Source organism: Macrobrachium nipponense, chromosome 7, assembly GCF_015104395.2.
Source record: "Macrobrachium nipponense isolate FS-2020 chromosome 7, ASM1510439v2, whole genome shotgun sequence".
Classification (NCBI taxonomy): domain Eukaryota; kingdom Metazoa; phylum Arthropoda; class Malacostraca; order Decapoda; family Palaemonidae; genus Macrobrachium; species Macrobrachium nipponense.
This window is the reverse complement of record NC_061109.1, coordinates 87122375-87135178: the sequence shown is the minus strand read 5'-3', so window position 1 is coordinate 87135178 and position 12804 is coordinate 87122375. Positions and strand designations below refer to the sequence as shown.

The following is a 12804-nucleotide window of genomic DNA, read 5'->3' as shown; positions in this document are numbered from 1 at the left end:
CACTTGCTATTTTCACTTTCACAGCAATAAATCGTAAGGATTAATTCCCGGGTAAGAGCGGAAATTGATCCAAAATTAAATTTGATGCAATTAATAAATGAAAATGAAAAGAAAACTGCATTGCGAATCCACTTTCATTGCATTCTATTCATACAAAATAAGAGGCTCGTGCCCGAACGCAATCAAGCTCTCGGCAACGAACGCACAGGGCAAAAATATAATGAAAAAGAGTACTTACATCTTTCAATTACACACTTTCGCCCAAAATACATGACTCGGTGCGAGTGCGCCCGCCCTCGGCACTGAGACATAATTCAAGGGTTCAATTCATGAAAAGAGCGGAAATCGCCGTCTCTACGGCGATAGCTCCATGTTGATTCATAATTAAGTAATGAAAATGAAAACAGTGTACTTACAGTTTCATTTTCAAGTCAAACAAACCATTAGTAGAAAACACAATATAAACAAAGCATACGACGATGAAGCGGGCAGAGAGCGATGACGAACACGTCCTTCACACCCGCGGCCGAAAGCAAAAGTGATTCTTCACCTCTCGGGCGCGCGGACGCGCGCACGATCGGACAAGCAGTTAACTACCGTTCTCCCCTTGTTCGAAGCTTACGACCGTCCCAGCTGCCGCTAGTTACCTTCCTATTGTTGAAGGACCGAGGGTTTGTATTACGTATCGGAACAAATATGCATTGAAGCAAAATGCCAACCACTATATGGCAATGAAGACAGTTATTGATATTTCTTCAAATTACTACACTACCAATGATTGCTTTCCCACCCCTAACTTCCTCAGCAACCATAAACAAAACATAAAATAAGTGTCTTGCACTTCCGATATAAAACAAGCAGGCAAAATTCCCTTCTGACATTCTGTAAAGTTGTGGCCCTATGTACAGTTGACATATGGGGAAGAGCTCAAGTCACAATACGTAATGACCTATCATGATTAGAAACCAAATAGTATAAAATTTTTCAACTTTCATAAATTCAAGTGTATCATTTCATCCCTTTCAGCTAAGATGTGAAAATGCTCAAGAAGATGAGACTACAATGAAGATTAAATTCAAGAGGTGGTTGAAAGAGGCCACAATCCTTTTCAGGTAACGAAAGCTCTCCCAATTTCCTACACTATATATATTTTTTCAGTAAAACTGATGATAAAATTAGTGTCCTGCTGAGTATAGTAAACTCAATGACAAGGTAATATGAACTTTAAATCCTTTCTTTTTCTTCTCAACCAGGACACCTAAACTCAGGTCAATTACCCTGGCAATGTATGTGGATTACTTTGTGGTGGCAATGGTATACTTTGGCCTGAATATGAGTGGTGGATCCTTTACTTTTGATCCATTCCTCTTCATGGTTATCTCAGGAATTGTGGAAATTCCTTCAAATACTGTAACTATTCCGATAGTTTCTTATTTTGGGCGCAAAATTCCACTGATTGTAAGTTACTTCATTACTGGAGTGTCAATGCTCACACAGGCAGCAATACCTGAAGGTAATATATGTAATTTTATGTAACCTGAATGTTAACATGAAGTTTCAGTTACTGTATAGATGTGGACAGTCAATTAGCCATTGCTTACCAGGCAATTCCTAAGCACTAAAAGTAATATTAAACATTCTACTTCTAATACCAACAGAGCAAACGTGGCTCATGATAACAATGGTGATGATTGGAAAGTTGGCTATTAGCACAGCGTTCCAGATCCTGTTTCTTTATGCTTCTGAGCTCTTCCCTACGGAGGTGCGAACACGAGGGATGGGGACAGCCATGATGTCCTCACGGGCTGGTGCCATGGTCTCACCATTTCTCATGGGTTTTATAGTAAGTGATTCTGATGTTCTATGACACCTATGCTATACGTACTCTTCTATTTGATGTGATCAACACAACTTTGGATGGTTTAACCTATTTCCCTACTCTATTTATGTAGTATAATTTTTTATCTACTATTTCTACATATTCTATTTATAGTCTCAATAGGTATTTAAAAGTACAGTATGCATTATACCTGTACATACTTAACTAAACTGCTTTTTATTCTATGTTTTTGATCAGCCCAGTTCATTCTCTTAAACAATGCAAGGCAAAACGTATATAATTATAAGCATCTTTTCATCTAAATAGGGAGCAGTTTACCCATGGATTACACCAGTTGTGTTTGGCCTAACATCCATTATTGCTGGACTGGCAGCCATTCCTTTGATGGAAACAATGGATTCATCATTACCAGACACCATTGCTCATCTGGAAGGGTATGATAATCCTGCCATGTAAGTAAAAAATTTTCTATCATTTTTCAGTCATTTCCTTTAGATGCCACTTAGGCACTATCTTGAGATGAATCATTGAGATCCACAACTGCACTGTTCTGTGACTAATATTTACCACAGAATCTATACCTTAACAAAATCAATCTGTTATATGATCCAGCTCAAAAGCTATCTATACAGGTATCTCAGATCTGTAGCAAGCCTGTATGCTTTTAATGATGATGCTGGTAGACTATACGTACTCTGTTTTTTTCTATCTGTCCATCCACCTGTGGTGTTTGCGCATGGTAACACTGCATCCCGGGCTTTAAATAATATCCTATTTCGAATATTAAAGGTGTAATTCGAATACAGTAAATTATTAAAACACTTTTCAGTTGCAAATGTACACCCAGATATCCTTTTATTTACCTAAAACTTACACATAGCGTAACTATTCAAAGCCAGGGACGCAGTGTTACTATGCACGACCACCACAGGCGGATGGACAGATGGAAAAAAACAGAGTATAGAGTAAGCAGTCCCAGGTTATCGTGGGGGGGGGGGGTTTCGTTACAATGGCTTGATGTTAAGTGAAAATCGGTAGTAACCGGTTAATTGTGCCTCTATTAGGCATGGGTCAGCACCAATAATCTATTAGACAAGCCCCATGAAACTGGATTGCCAATAATTGGGGATTGCCTGTAATTTAATGTGATGGATTCAAAGCTGTCAAGCAAGTCAAACGATAAAGTCATCCTCTTTGGTTGTCTTTATTACCGATATTCTTATCTGTTGATCCTTTTTGCTGTCATTACTATACATTATCTTTATCTGGCCTCTGTACAAGTTGCTTATGTCTTATGCTCCACCTTAGTTGAATAGTATTTAGATTGGGCTTTACTCCACCCTTGGGTATGTTTATCCTCTTCTCCACTTTGTATTTGAAATTGCAGCCACATAGATGGAGTTTTGTTTTGGTTTTATAATTTATCTTTCTTATAGTTTATGAACTGCAGTGGCCCATTTTCCAAAGACTAGAATGACACCACAGTTTTCAAAATCTCAACCATACACCTTGTAATCAGCATCTCAGTGACATAATGCCACAAATTTGTAGCCAAAGTCAGATGATTTTACTTATAGTAATTACCTTCATTATGCAAGGCAAAAGCTTAGTGAAACAGTATGGATAGATGTCATGCTGTGAATTATAAGGAATGGGTGTGATCATATTTTATCTTTTTTTTAATTAAACCTGAATTTCAATATTTAAAAATTTCCACAGGGAACAATGGCTCTTTACCTTCCATTGTTCTACAGTATAAAATGTTAATTAAACATAATTTCTTTTACAGGGAAGCAGATGATGTCCCAGAATATCCTTTAAAAGATATTCAACATAAAACATAAGGAAGACTTTTACTGAGTGACTGAATATTTTACTGCAAAAATTTCCACAGAATTACTCAGGTTACCTGATGAGAAATCTGAAGTTTATGTACTTTAATAAAAATCTATAAACATGTAGTTTTTAGCAAAAATATATTTTGCCGTTTAAATAAAACTTTTGCACAAACCGATGATATGTATTTCTGAAATTCCTGCTGACTAAGGGGGAATGCCTAAAATTTCAACGTAAAGTTCTCATGGTATATAAATACAAACTATGGTGCAACTTCCTTAATTACCAAACATCTAGTAACTCTCACACATTTGCAAAATCTTAAAATGATTTTAAAAGTCAAATTTCAAATTTTGCTTTAACTAAATCTATTACGTATGATACAAAGGTTTACAGAAATATACAAACCACTCACTTCTACACACCATTTCTGTGAAGAGAGGAAACAATGTACGTACATACAACATAAAAATAACAGGATTGAAAACAAAACATGAAAAATAGACAAATATCAAATACCCATAACAGCTGTAAAAGATGAAGCCCTGAGATGGACAGAAATACACTTTAATGGAGACCAAGAAGAAGCAACTGAGGGGAAGGAATGCTTCCTTGGGAGAATTAATCTCTTAAACAAGTGCACTTATTCAAGGTCTGGTCTGATCTGCCAACACAGGTGGAAACACAACTTGTAAAAGAATGGTTTGTACTCTCCTGGGAGTACAGTCAAATATTTGAATCACAATATTGATAATTAACTAAGATTAGGTACAAAGCTCTGATAACCAAAACCAGTTTTTTGTTATTAATTTTTGGAGTTTAATAACCATGAGTAAAAAAATGCATCAGATCAGTCCTGTTTCATTTCTAAGATATTCTGGGAATCTTCAAAACTCTGGCATTATTTATAATGTACAAATAAAATGCAAATATGACTTACAGGAATATCTAGTAAATTTGGTTAGGACTTTGCTAGTCACAAGCTTCTATTCTTAGATCTACCCAAGGCTGAAAAAGAAATGGATCATTAGTTTGTTTAGATTTGACTTGAAGGTTCAAACAATGTGGAATGGTCAGTTTAATAGAACACATTTATACTTTCTCTATTCTTAAATATTATTCTGCTCTTTCATTGCAATATTATGCATGTACATCAAAACAAAATGTATGTCTAGAATATATAGAGTAAAAGTTGAGTTGTTATTAATACAGTTAAGACTACACTGGAACTAAGTTTTGTTGGCCATTATTCCTTAAACGACACAGATAAATTAACTGCGTCTACTTAGCATTTAAAGAGGAAAATGGACATTGGTTATAGGTATATTAGCATATACTGTACTCTATATTTTACGTCAAAGATGTGAACCTGCGTATCTTTTACTTGTGTGGATCCTGTAGTCGAACTCCATGTAAGTTAAGTTTGTTTGTTTGTTTGCATGGTGTTTTTACATTGCATGGAACCAGTTAAGAGCTCACTGTACTATAGACATTCTAAGTATTCCTAACTTTCAGTAAACCTTGAAATAACAATATCTGAACATCTATACATTCAACTGTAACCTTGTAAACAAGGAATGCACATACTACTACAGTCTAACATACAGACATGCATAGAAATGAAAAATATATCTTAAGGACAAATTTTTTATTAATTTATATTTTTCATAGCCAACAAACCTACAGCCATTTCTTTTGTTTTTGTTTGTTTGTATGGTGCTTTTACGTTGCATGGAAGCAGTGGTTATTCAGCAACGGGACCAACGACTTTACATGATTTCCAAACCACGTTGCGAGTGAACTTCTATCACCAGAAATACACATCTCTCGCTCCTCATTGGAATGGCCGAGAATCAAACCCGCAACCACCAAGGTGGGACGCCAAAACCATACCAACCATGCCACTTAAGGTGCTTTTCTTTTGTGCATATATTCTGATATAGGTTTTTTTTAGAGAGAGAGAAAGAGCGAGAGAATTGACATTCTACAAGCAAGAATAGACCTTGAGGGGCTCTCTCTCTTTCTCTCGAGTGCCCAAGTGCGAATTCAGCTAGGCGATACAAAAATGACTTCATGCTTAATTATTACATACCACAGTATGTTTTTCAGTTATATATGTATGAATAGTAATAAGCAGGGGAAAATGTGCATAGTATTAAGTTCTGACATCCTGAAAGCCATTTTTACTTTTATTTACCACAAATCACCAATACCACACAATAGTGTTTACATAATGTAGTCAAGCATGTTCTTAGTTTATGTTCTGATGTTATCATATGAATTGCCTGGCAACTTTTATGAAATTGACACTCTCAGGTGGATTTTTTTTTTATCCTTATTTCCACTTCAAAGTTAAGAGGTTCTATTGAAATCTCTCTGTCACAACAGAAACAGGAAGGCAAATAATACAACAATGACAAAAATTTACTATAATGTAAAATACATGCAGAGTTATTACTATTACAATGTTTTGTGACAAAATATGGCACTACTGAGACTCATTTGCTACTCTTTAGTCATCCCAAAGACAAAGATGCCTCTGAGGCACAAAGTAACTGAAGTTCCGACACTTCCGACATGTGCGGATGCCACATCTATAGGATACGGCTTTCCCAGAATTGTCGCGGCCCTTGCAGTACTTGAGACCGCATGGATACCATGGTATGCACACCTAAGGAATGAAGAAAATAACTTTAGCTAAAACAAGCTAAATGAAAAATGATGTCCTTAGCAATAAAAGCCTTACGCATGCTAATGCTAGCTTACTGGAGAGGAAGTGTAAATTAAAAAGGTTAACATCAATGCTAAGTACTGTACCTATTTATATAATCAACTTCAACTGCTGATCATCCACACAAAATGACAAATTTTCTAGGACAATTTGTATTTTTCATAGCTACAAACCTGAGGTCTTAACAATAGGATAGAATAATTTCTAGTGCCTAGCTGGATCTGGTTACAAAGCAGATGAAAGCAAGGAATCTTGTGATATCTGGCAATGCATGCGTAGATCTGGTGAAGAGTGGTCAAACGCCGATCGATTGATTTTATTACTATAATTCCTCACCTGAAGCATTTACTGTGCACTTTACACGATTTAAAAAATATTGCTACCAATTTGCTTGGTTGAACCTCTCATTGATATGTACTGTAATTAGAAATGTGCTACTGAATTTCAGAAGAATGATTCACTACCTTTCCTCTGTTCCATTTTTCTCTGGAAACACCTGATTTATAAGTACACAACCCTCCACTGTACTGGTAAGACTGCCATAATCGTCTTCCTTTTGTCCATTCACTAAAGATATTATCACTTCTTAAAACAACTGTGAAACCATTAAATTGCAACCATGCAGTACGTAAGATTTTTTAAAAATCCATGTGTTAATTTCTAAGTCATAACCTCTGTAAAATATCTAATTCTTGATTCATTGTTTGACAAAAAATTGATGGGTCATGACAATATCTCAATGACACAGATGTTAATTGCCAGTCTTATATCCACTGAGGATGAAGGTTGGTAAACTAGTTATAAAAATGAGTTTAGTTATAAATACGAGCTGAAAACGTAATTTTTTGGAAGCAAAATTTTCTCAAACAAACCAATCATTTAAAATATACAGGGCCTTTTTGTGGTCAAGTAATGGACTCATATGCTTTACTCCCTTGTAAAAAAAAAAAAAAAAAAAAAAAAAAAAAAAAAACAAAAAAAAAAAAAAAAAAAAAAAAAAAAAAAAAAAAAAAAAGTAGAACTGCGCATTCAAGAGCAGATCCTAGGGTTTCAAGCAGCCAAGTATTCATGTTCTCTGATCGATGAACTGCCAGAAACAGTGGTGTTGCGAGGCGGAAACTCACATCGCAAGTACTGGGTTTGTATGGACAAATTTTGCTTTTAAAAAAGTTAAGTTTGGTTTTACAATCCCATTACTACTTTTACTTAGCACAATGTGCAACCTGTCAGAGAAGGACCAAGCTGCTACAAACCCCAGATGGCTGATTGATACCTTCTTGACCCATCCCAAAGCTTCTTGGGATTGATCTAAAGCATCAGAACCTGTTTTTCTAATATATATAAGAAGATGAGGCAGAAACCCTAATATGCAAAACTACCTGAGGTTAATTTTCTAAATAGAGATAAATGTTCAGCTTTCATTTCTGACCTGTCACAGAATGACACTGACTAATGCTTCAATATTATTCAATATAAAAAAAAACCAAGTTGAAACGCATCTTCAAAAGGGCCCTGGAACCTATAAATATGTGCTCATGATAAAAAAAAATTCACAACTAATTAAACCAACACTTGTACAACTTTCAAAAACGAGTTATACTGTTACAACATTAATATTTCTGGCTCAGCCGTGTCGCTCCCGTGAAATATGTCTGCTTTAGCACTATTTCTAGTAAAATATTGCTATAATACCAGAGAAACTGTAGGGTCTTTTGATGAGGAAAAGGCTAATTGGAGGGGTTGCTGTGGTAGTGTTTAACACTCGCCCAGTTTTATACCGACACCTTTTATATAGGTGAGCGAGTCAGAGGCTTCTGACATGTCCAATTTAGCAGTTCTCTGGTATTATAGCAATATTTTACTAGAAATAGTGCTAAAGCAGACATATTTCACTGGGCGACACGGCTTCCTCGCCCAGAAATAGATTTTTCCTACGTCAAAATCCCTTTATTCACTTATATCTTATACAGGCAGTCCCCGGGTTACGACAGGGGTTCCATTCTTGAGACGCGTCGTAAGCTGAAAATCGTCGTAAGCCGGAACATTGTCAAAAATCCTAAGAAAAATGATATTGTAATGATACAATTAAGTTTGTTCATACTTACCTGGCAGATATATATAGCTGATAATTCCGACGACCGACAGAATTTAAAACTTACAACACACGTAGTGGGAGTCAGGTGGTTAGTACCATTCCCGCCGCTGGGAGGTGGGTATCAGGAACCATTCCCATTTTCTATTCATAATTTTTATTTCCACTGTCTCCTGAGGGGAGGTGGGCGGGTAATTAATTATATATATCTGCCAGGTAAGTATGAACAAACTTAATTGTATCATTACAATATCATTTGTTCATGCAACTTACCTGTCAGATATATATATAGCTGAATCCCACCTTTGGTGGTGGGAGAGACAGAATAGAGGATTTAGGAAACACATATATGCAGATATTTGATATCTTGGTTCCTTACCTGTTAGCATAGCTGGCTTCGTGATTACTGCCACGTAAGTCTGCTTGTGCTACTAGAGTTGCCAGCAAGGTAGAGACCTATGTAGCTGGTGCACTCCAGATGATCTGTCAACAGGGGCGAGACCACGACGTGACTAGACCATGGACCATACTAATGAGAGCAACGAGGCAAAAATACAACCACCTGGCTTAGTTTACCAAAGGTATCCCACTTAACTAAGCTAATGGAAGGGAGACCCGCCCCAGGCGGTCACCCCACAACCATAAAATGGAATTTTTATTCTAAAATTAATATTAATAATACTTACCTGTATAATTTATCTAGCCCTAAATCACCAAAAACCGCACCAAAATTTACCACATTGGCAACCCTGTTACCTCCTATTCTGTACGCCAGTTGGCAACACTGTCGTTGACAGATACGAAAACCTTCCCTCGAATCAGTTGTGATAGGCAGATCGTGGGGTAGGATGGGTGGGACTAGATAAATTATACAGGTAAGTATTATTAATATTAATTTTAGAATAAAAATTCCATATTAATAAACATTACCTTAATATAATTTATCTAGCCCGATTAACCACATGAAAAAAGAGGAGGGAATCTGAATACAATTTCCCCTTCGGACAGAATAGAGAAACAAACAAAGAAATATATATCATAGGCAGTCAAAACTCAACCCAAGGTCAAAGATACTAACAACTCAAAGTCTCCTACCATAATGCCACCAAACTGCGGTAGCACAGGACAAGGAGTAAGTGCATAGTCCAGTCTGTCTGTACTAAAGTCAGGTGACCGACCAGGTGACCAGTCAGACGAATTGCGGACAGCAAGGCTGCACCCTGAAGACTATCAAGCACTATTCTTTCCCTAAAGGATGAGTGTCTGGACTGTCTGGGCGATTCAAAGCTAAGCAAACCTTGGGGGTGTATCAACGCAACCCGAAGTCGCCAGCAACGAATCGGCTCATGAGCAACTCCTAACTCGAGCTTTCTGGTGCCAAGAGAAAGGAGCGCGGAGCAAAAAGGCGATTCAGTCCCGAAGGACGAAAGCCTGACAGTCCAACCTGGTCTCATGTTACACGATCATCAGGTTGTAATCAACGCAACCGACTTCGTCAACAAGAAACTCAGGGCTACTAAATGTCGCGATCTCACACGAGTGTCTGACTCCGAGAAAACACCGGTGAGACAAAAAGTAGATGGTGAGCGAGTCACCAGATGACAGCAGACGATCCATCGACTAATTCCCTGTCCAGGACAGTGGAAGAAGCAGGAGTCGTCAGGACAAGCGAACCAGTGGCTAGTCCTAGGTCAGCATAGACTCTGGGAGAAGCGTAGTCGCCAGTGCCGACAACCCAGTGGCTGGAACCATTTCACACTGACAATGGAAGCAGCATGAGTTGCCAAGCAGTAAGTCCTTGTCATCAACAACACCTAAATACCAAACTGTCTAATTCCCATTATAACTACATCAAAAAACTGCCATGGGTTATAATACAAAAACAAAAAATATATACAACAAAACAAAATTTAATAAATAATATAAAGGTAGCAACCAAACGTAAAAACAGGAAGACTACCTAATTCTCCTGTCTGACGACCTGTCCTGCCATCACCAACGGGTCCCAAAGAACGAAGGTCGCCTAGAACTAGAGAAATATCCCTCAAGTAAAAAAGAGGCAAAAACAGAAATAGAACGCCAAGTCGCCGCCTCAAGCACCTTGGCGACTGAGACGTTCTTCATGAAAAGCTACTGATGTAGCAACTGCTCTAATACTGTGTGCTCTCGGCGTCTGGTCTTCCCCAGCAGCCGAACCACCAGTTTTAACGATCAGATCTCTGAGAAAAAAAGGATACACCCCATTCTTTGAAATAGGTCTCTTGACCTTTCGGGGTGAAACAAAACAGATGACGGGGACGACCCATGAATGTCCTTCGTGCGGCGTAAATAACATGAGAGCGCCCTAACAGGGCAAAGAACTAATTCCTCATTTAAATTACCAACAAAGTCGACCAGCGACTTCAGTACGAAAGACCTGGGAATGGGATTATCAGACGATTCAGTCTTTGCGACAAATTCAGGAAGGTATGACAAAATCATGTCTTGTCCAGATCTGGCAACCAGTAAAAGAGAGTGCTTGCAGTTCACCCACCCTCTGGCTGTAGCCAGTGAGACAAGGAAGAGTGTCTTAGAAGAGAGGTCCCTAAATTTGGCAGGCAGAATTCAGAGGCTCAAACGGAGGGAACCTTAAGGCTTGAAGGACTTGTTAACGTCCCATGTCGGAGGCGAACACTGCGGCCTGGGTCGAGATAGGGAAAAAGATCGAAGAAATATCTAATGACATAAGATGAAGAGATCTCAGGGAGCCTTGCCTTAAAAACATAGGAAGCATAGACCTATAACCCTTAATGCACGAAGGTGACAGGGCCCTGTCATGATGTAAATGAACTAAAAACTCCGCTACTTTCGGTAAGGAAGGTCTAGAAATTGAATGTCCTTGAGACTACACACGCCAACTCTGTAAACCGACCATTTAGCCTGATAATTTACTCTGGTTGATTGCCGTCTGGCAAGAGCCAACTGTCGCGCCACTCTGGAGGAGAACCCTTCGTGCTTGGAGAACCTCCTGACAATCTCCAGGCATGAAGATGAAGCATGTGGAGCCTCTGATGGACCGATGAAAATGGGTTGTTTGAGAAGATCTGGTCTCTCTGGCAGGCGAATGGGGGGTTCCACCAGTGCTTCCAGAAGTCGGGAAACCACTCCTTCTGTGGCCAGAAGGGGGCGATCAAGGTGAGATCCAGACGCTTGGTTGCCCTCACTTTGTTGAGGACTGACCTCACCAGAGAGAACGGAGGAAAAGCATAGGCTTGAAGTCCCTCCCAGTCCTGCAAAAGAGAGTCTGTCCCGGCACTCTGAGGAGTCTGGTAAGGGGCGAAGAATATCTGGCACCGAAAATTCAGTGGGGTGGCAAACAGATCGACTGTGACAGGCCATTTCTTCCTGAGGCTGTCGAAGACTTCCTGGCAAAGTGTCCACTCCGACCCTTGAACTTCGTTCGGTCTCGACAAGGCGTCTGCTAAGACGTTGTGATGGCCCAGGATAAAACTGAGGGACCAACGTAATCCCCCTGTCTTCTGCCCAACACAGGATTGATCGGGCTTCTTGAGTGAGAAGATCCGACTGTGTGCCGCCTTGGTTTCTCAAGTACGAGACTGCTGTGGTGTTGTCGACAAAGATCGCGACAACCGACTCCAACAGTGTTCCTGAAATGAAAGAAGGCCTAGGTACACTGCCCTCAGTTCCCGCCAATTTATTGACATGATCCTCTCCTCCTCTAACCAAAGGCCCGAAGCGGCTTCGGAGCCCAGGTGTGCGGCCCCAACCCTGATCCGGGAGGGTCTGACCAAAACATTAGGTCCGGAGGAACCGAAAGAAGAGATGTCCCTGACTTGAGGCGGTGAACTTGCATCCACCAACGGAGATCCTTCCGACATTGTGGAGAAGAGGCGACTATCGTGCCTCCTCGGACACGAAATCCCATGACTGGCGAAGTGTCGACTGAAGGGACCTCATTCTGAGACGACCTCCGGGAACCAGTTGGATGAGGGATGACAAATGGCCCAGGAGAGACCTCCAAAGAGAAACTGGCTGCGTTACGGAGGACAAAAATTCTTCGATCAGACTCAGAAGCTTGTCTATCCGTTTCTGAGCGGGAGAAGCCCTCAAAATCTGGGAATTCAAAACAATCCCCAGATAAGTCATGATCTGGCAAGGGATTAGATTGGACTTGTCGAAGTTGACACGAATGCCCAACTCGACACAAAGAGACAGAACTATCTCCCTCGACCGGAGACATTTCTCTAGAGATTCGGCCTGGACTAGCCAATCGTCCAGATACCGAAGCATCCTTACATTTAACTG

The 12804-nt window shown here is 39.5% G+C and overlaps 1 protein-coding gene across 2 annotated transcripts in view; it reads left to right on the top strand.

Moving 5' to 3' along the window:
* Window positions 1-3854, top strand: part of LOC135217451 (organic cation transporter protein-like) — a 57810-nt gene extending 53956 nt beyond the window's left edge. For both annotated transcript variants that reach the window (XM_064253323.1, XM_064253322.1), the window contains exons 9-13: window positions 1027-1112; window positions 1254-1513; window positions 1659-1843; window positions 2147-2292; window positions 3630-3854. In XM_064253323.1, coding sequence (XP_064109393.1) covers window positions 1027-1112; window positions 1254-1513; window positions 1659-1843; window positions 2147-2292; window positions 3630-3684 — 732 coding nt within the window. In that variant the 3' untranslated portion in view covers window positions 3685-3854. The remainder of the gene's footprint in view (window positions 1-1026; window positions 1113-1253; window positions 1514-1658; window positions 1844-2146; window positions 2293-3629) is intronic.
* Window positions 3855-12804: the final 8950 nt, after the last annotated feature.